At 37.3% G+C, this 6,897-nt stretch overlaps 1 protein-coding gene across 1 annotated transcript in view; it reads left to right on the top strand.

Moving 5' to 3' along the window:
* Nucleotides 1–2,398: 2,398 nt before the first annotated feature.
* hyal2b (hyaluronidase 2b) overlaps nucleotides 2,399–6,897 on the top strand; it is a 17,373-nt gene continuing 12,874 nt past the window's right edge. The window contains exons 1-2 of the mRNA XM_016507360.1: nucleotides 2,399–2,835; nucleotides 3,514–4,501. Coding sequence (XP_016362846.1) covers nucleotides 3,521–4,501 — 981 coding nt within the window. The 5' untranslated portion in view covers nucleotides 2,399–2,835; nucleotides 3,514–3,520. The remainder of the gene's footprint in view (nucleotides 2,836–3,513; nucleotides 4,502–6,897) is intronic.

Here is a 6,897-nt window from a genome sequence, read left to right as displayed (position 1 = left end):
AGTTACAAAAAAACATTGTATGTGTACAATGTACAAATATATTAAAAATAAAAATAAAAATTCTGTCATCATTTACTCACCATCGTGTCGTTTCAAGCACATATGATTGTCTTTTTTCATAGAAGACATTCAGTAGATTGTCCAGGCTGCTCTTTTCCTTACTATGAAAGTGAATTGGGACTGGAGTTTTCGAGGTCCACAAAGTACAAAAAAAGTATTATGAAAATACTATAAAAGTAGTCCATATGGCTTGTGCTTTATATTACAAGTCTTTTGAGGTCATATGATAGTTTTGCATGAGAGAGAATTTTTTTTTATTTAAGTCACTTTCATTGACAATATTTCCCTTCGCCATATGTGAAATCCCAAATGTGCTTGGGTATCGTTCCAACATTTTGCACAAAGTTTAACATCAATGACATTAAAGCTATCACTTTTAATTAATTTACTTTTTTTTTTTTTTGCATTTTCTAATTTTAGTTTTAATTAACAATAAAAACAGTGGCCATGACATTTCCGAAGATGTGAGAGAAAGAATTTGAAAATTAAGGAACAAACACCTGTCAAAGTCAGATGCAGAGTTTTATCATGCTTTTACCTCACGTAGTTAGACATTAGTGGTGAAAATCGCTCGCAGCTGTACGATCTGTCCTCTGTTTATAAGAGGCTGTAAGGGTCTGTGTTGGCTCTTACAGTCTTTTATTAGTACAAGATGTGTTTTAGGATTGAGGTATTCCACCCGGAGCGAGGACTCGTCCGGAATGTCTGCCTCCTGCTGCGGACAGAAGCAAACATACACAACGTATTCGTCATTTGAGGGGCAAATGCACTCGAACTACTTGCCAATGCATATTTTCAGTTCTAGATGAAGTATCGAAACTGTATTGATTTCAGTTGTGATGTTTTCGTGACATCTGCCCTTTAAAGATGACATCAAAGGTGACCCCTTTGGCCTGCAGCTGTGGGTGGTTTTCCTTCTATCCGCCCCCTTCCACTTTTCCACTAATGTAGACCTCAGAACTCCTATAGCACTGACCGCAACTTGTCATTACACCCATCTTCACTGTAACACATGGAAACAAGGTCTTTCCGGGAGGCCTTTATGTTCTGTAGGCGTCCTATAGGGATTCTGGGGCTGAATGAGCTTTTGTTCTCTGAACATTAGTGAACATTAGCAAACATTTGCATCCGTAAAGAGCAAGTGTGTTAATCGGTTACTCATGGTGAAATGTGTTTGCGGGCAGAGGATGGTGAGAAATTATGAGGTGCCAAGATTGTCGCATCCATGTGTTTCGTGGATTCATTCACAAATACGTCATCAGTGTCAGGTGAGTCAGCACACAGGATGGTCCCCAAAGCCACAGGAAAGTGCTCTTCCCTGCAGTCAGCTGACTTCCTGTCTCTCAAAGGTTAATGCCAATTCCGCCAACACTACCGGCAATGTTGCGTAACATCATTATTGGCTTATTTTAGAGTTTTAATGTACTGTTTTAAAAGTTAATATTTTAAATCTAAGCTCTAAAAAGTTTGGAGTTATTTTCAATGCTGACTTACTCACCCTGTTGAAAAACCCAGCATATGCTGGTTAGGTATGTTTTGAAGCATGGCTGCTGGTTTGAGCTGGTTTAAGCTGGTCCTTAGCTGGTCATGAGCTTGTTTAAGTTGCTCATGTGCTGGTCCTAAGTGTACTTACAGGCTGTGAGTCAGAAGCGCCAGGCTGTCCTTGCAAAGTTGGAACTGCCCCACATTATAGAACAGCCTTTGAGCACAGACGCATTGTATGCTAGGCTACTCTGCAGGTTCAGGAAACAGTCCTCCATAAAATGCGTCACACAACATCACACACAGTGGGCTTGAGTGAGGAACGGCAGGCGGACTTGAGAACGGCAGCTTGTAACACTCCAAAGAGAAAGGAAAAATTGAAATCGCATTATATGACCCCTTTAAGCTATTCCAGAGTAGTCTAATAAAATCAAGTAAGAGTTTATGGCAGCCTAATGTAATTCACAAAAGTATATCGTATTACCATGATTTGTGTTCAAAAACATGGTATTAACGTGATATATGTCAAAAAATAAATAAAAAACGTGGTAGGCTACTATAATGGTACCGCGTTCAAAACCAACAGTAATATTTAGGGTACCTCAGCACTTTTTGCTAGCCAGAGTTTTCAGGCATGCTGCAGTTTTACCCTCATAATGTGGAAAATAATAAATATAGCAAAGGAAGGAATAGGCAGAAAATAGTAAATATCATTCTCCATATTATTTCAGAGTGATATGTGTATAAGGCTCTAAACTCCTGCAGGTCTCTCTCGGCTCTGTTCAGTAGAAACGCTTCTTCATCCCCAGCGGAGAAATCCGGACTAAACCAACTCGCCATGTAGGGGGGACAGGGGGCACATTAAGGGAACTCTTCTGCGTTTGCACCCAAAGTAACGACTTTGGCACTTTATATAGACTTAATCCAGAATGATACATCGTATAACATCGAGTGGTCTCAAATTTTAACGTTACAGAATAACGAACTGCGTCATTTATACGAACTCGCACCCCTTTATATCCACAACTACATTTATCAATCTGAGGGCCGAAATCAGCACACATTCAATCATTGATCCAGATGAGCCAGCTGGGCACGAGCACTACTCGCAAAACGCGAATGGGGCGTTTCAAAGACGTCGAAACTGATAATAGCCTGTTTTGTTTTGAAATAGCGTTTGGGACTTTGTAGTTATGGGGTGTCGGCATCCGCTGGATGGATGGGTGGACGCTACGTGGTAGTTTATGAGTGATCGGACCGGTGTGCTGAACGGGTTCAGTCCGATCTATACAGGTCAGTGTTTCCTTAAACAGATTGCGATTAGTTTGTGTAACTGTTCCTAGAATGTAAAGCGGAAGCGGCTTTGTAACATACACCACTGAACGATGATCCGAATCGCATGTTTGAAACAAAGTTTAAACGTTCTGTGGAATGCTCAAAGTATGAGTGCTTATTGTTTGTTTTCTTTTGTTCTATTTCGAATACCAAGGTCATGGGTTCGATTCCCAGCGATCACTTGTACTGTAAAAATATATTTTAGAAGCAAATTTGACAAAAGTTTGGTAGATGCCGGAATGTAAATGTTCAAATTTATTTGTGTAAGTATATTGATAATGTAACAATGAATTAATCATCATGACCATTTTAATGCTTGTAGAGGATGTGATTATGCAACTGGTTGTTTGTATTAATAGAAAGTCATATTTTCTTCCTTCCTTCCTTTTGAAAGTTCCTTCCACACTTTTTTACTTTTAAACTTCTAGCTCAGCTGGTAGAGCATGTTTCTAACAAGGCCAAGGTCATAGGTTCGATTCCCATGCGTTATCTGTTTTTTCTTATGATAAAGTTGTGCAAAATTCATACCTGTAAGTGCTCTCATTTATGTATAATGTAACAAGGTTTTAACTTGCTTTAGAACATTCAGAGTGAGTTTGAAATTGTATTAATTGTAGTGGTTTTCTGTATTCTTAGGTCTGAAATGAGAAACATCACACGTCTATTTGGGGCGACCCAACCTCAATGGGTCTCCTGGCTGCGGCTCTTGTTTTCGATGCTCTTTTGGACCTGTTTAAAAGCACAGCAGTTAAAAAACGCTAGATGGCCGCTGTATTCCGGCAAGCCTTTGCTTTTGGCCTGGAACGCCCCTACAGAAGACTGTAGACCTCGACATGACGTCACCTTCCAGTTAGATCAATTCCAAATTGTGGCGTCACCGAACGAGGGCTTCACCAAGCAAAATCTCACCATTTTTTATCAAGACCGTTTAGGTATGTACCCGTATTTTGAGTCAGACAGCACTCCAGTCAACGGCGGCCTACCGCAAATCGCCAGTCTCACACAACACCTAGAACGGATGCCGGAAGGGCTCAAGAAGTACATCAAGGACCCGACAGTGAAAGGCCTCGCTGTGATCGACTGGGAGGAGTGGCGGCCCCTCTGGATACGTAATTGGGGCCCTAAAGACATTTACCGCGATCGTTCGCGACGGTTAGTCGCGGAGAAAAACCCAACTTGGCCTCAAGATCAGGTGGCCAAAGTGGCCCAGCAAGATTTCGAGCTTTCTGCACGTAAGTTCATGTTGGAGACGCTTCGATCAGCCAAGAGCTTACGGCCCCAGCAACTTTGGGGTTTCTACCTCTTTCCAGATTGTTACAATCACAATTACCAAAGTAAGAACTACACGGGACGCTGTCCAGATGTGGAGGTGACCAGGAACGACCAACTAAAGTGGCTGTGGATGGAGAGTACAGCTCTGTATCCTTCCATATACATGGCAAATGTGCTGAAGGACCAACCGGCCGGACGCCAGTTCGTACGGAACCGGGTCAAGGAGGGCATGAGGTTGGCTTCTGTTGGGAACGGGTCAGCCAGGCCTGTGTTTGTCTACACGCGGCCCACTTACCAAAACAATCCTCCAGCTTCTAACGGCAACCTTCTTGAACTCCTGCTGTTGACAGAGGTGAGATTTTCGTAAGGTGATGCTTGTGTTGCTCTTGGTGTGGCAATGTTTGATTTTCCTCAAAAAGAGTGTTAATACTGGACCAGTGTGGGTGCTTGTTTGTTGAAGTTGACCTGAACCATAAAGTAGCCTAGTCGTGCACAACATATTGGTATCATATTAGTTATCGGTCAGTACTAGAGTTTTTGTTTTTAGTTTATCAGTTTCGGGTGATATTGGATATTTAATTGTTGCTCGTGGTTATTTGCTCTATTTTTACATTTAGATTACCTTTTCCTTCATCTAACACCTACTGAAAGTTAATCTTACTTTTTTTTAAATTTAATAACACTGGTGAATGTAATATTTAGCAGATCTCAAAATGAATATCCATTTTTAACAATTATACTGTATATTATAATTTTGAGGCCTAAACTTGTGGCAATTAAAATAATGGAGTTTGATTTTCAGTTCATTTATTTTATTTTAGATAAAATATTTTGGAATTGTAATTATTGGCTATTTATCGGTTATCGGCCATAACTTGAAAATAATTATCGGCTTATTAGTATCTGCCAGAAATCTTTTATTTGTTATATATATATTAAATCTATCATACATTTTTTTTTATTGTTTTTAAAATTTAGGATTAGTTGTAATGAAAACAATTGTAGTCAAAAAAATTCTACTATTAAATTATATTATTAAACAATAAGCATAAAACACAAAACTCATTTGAGTAATTTTACATTCTAGAAGTAAGTTTAACATTAAAACATTGTAATGTATGGTATGAACAATTTATATTAATTTTGAGATATGCATTTACATTTTACAGTGTAAAATTAAAAAATTAGAATATACATTATAAGATTACATTTTACAGGGTTAAATTATAAATGTTTTAAAATATAAAGTGTTTTAAAATGAGCATTAACAATTAAATATCTAATTAAAACATTTCTAATATTGGCCAATAACCGATATGGTTAACCGATATACCGATATGCTGTGTAGTCATTTTGTTGACGTTTTAATCTAAAGGGACACTTATTGTAGGTTCCTGAGGTAAGTAACCTGAGATCAGTTTTTGCAGAATTTAAATGTTCCACCTTTTGGATACCAGCCCAGATCTTTATCCTCAAAAAATATTATAGGCAGGTCCTGCAGAGGCAAAACCCAAAACCTGAGCTACGTTTGTCCAGCTGAACCGATCTTTGTGATGGTCTGTTGGCTTCTGTGGCTGTTTGAGGGAAGTTCAGCTGTTTCTGAGGTGTTCGTATTTCAGGAGTGCAGTGTCATGGTGTGTTTTTCCTGCCGTTGAGCGATGTTCCCAACGGGATGTAGGTGCAGAGAATTTAAACAGACTGATATATGTTGCAGCTTGTCTTAAATATAGCAAGCACACATGCAGAATCTTCTCAGCTTTCTGGAGACAAAGACTCATCTGTGTTCCTCATCGAGTCTCGTCAGCTCTGTAGAACAAATACCACAATGCCATCAGCAGCTCGGATGACACGTGAGGCCCTGAGGTTTACTGGAGCACATTCAAAACGAACCCAGAGCTTCATGAGCAGAGCAGTTAAAGTTCGGTATTCAGGTCAACTCGCCTGACACCACTAAATGACTAATATGATTCTTAATCTTTTCTTTAAAAATCGATCCAGATGTAATTATAAAATGCAATTATTAAACAGTGCATTAGAAAATATTATACAAAGTAATTAATTCAATTCAATTCACGTTTATTTGTATAGTGCTTTTCACGATACAAATCGTTGCAAAGCAACTTAACAGAAAATTAAAGTTTCTACATTACATTTAGAAGTTTATCAGTGGTGACTATGTCAAGGTGATGTCTATATGGCAGGAATGTACAGAAAAAAAATCATCCAGTTAGTTACTGACAATTATTTCCTAATAGAGTAAAAAAAACTGTGTAGAAAATTGATTTTTTTACTGCATTTAAAAAAAAAATGTATTTGGACGTTTGGTCTAAATTGGTTCCTCTGATTGAAAAAAACACCCATTTAATATGTTTAGTAGTGTATTGAATAGTGTCAAATGACTGAAAAAAAAAAAGAGATTTATTTTAGCGATTTTACAAATATTTTATTTATTTGATTTATTAATGTGTATTAATATAGTAGTTGTATAAAACAAATTGTAAATGTAATATTATGTTTTATTTTAATATTATTAAATTATTAAATTTATTATTAATATAAATTGTAATTTAATATTCATGTTTTTAATTTTATATATATTTGTAATGTATTTGAAACATTTGTGTGATTTCTGTTTTCAAATATTTTTTAATATATTAATGTAATATTTATATATATTATAAATAATAAAAACTAATTATTACTATAAATACTAATATGAATTGTAATTGAATTTTCTCTCTCTCTTTC

This window comes from Sinocyclocheilus anshuiensis, unplaced genomic scaffold (genome assembly GCF_001515605.1).
Source record: "Sinocyclocheilus anshuiensis isolate Anshui unplaced genomic scaffold, SAMN03320099.WGS_v1.1 scaffold1546, whole genome shotgun sequence".
NCBI lineage: Eukaryota > Metazoa > Chordata > Actinopteri > Cypriniformes > Cyprinidae > Sinocyclocheilus > Sinocyclocheilus anshuiensis.
This window is presented reverse-complemented; position numbering and strand designations above follow the sequence as displayed.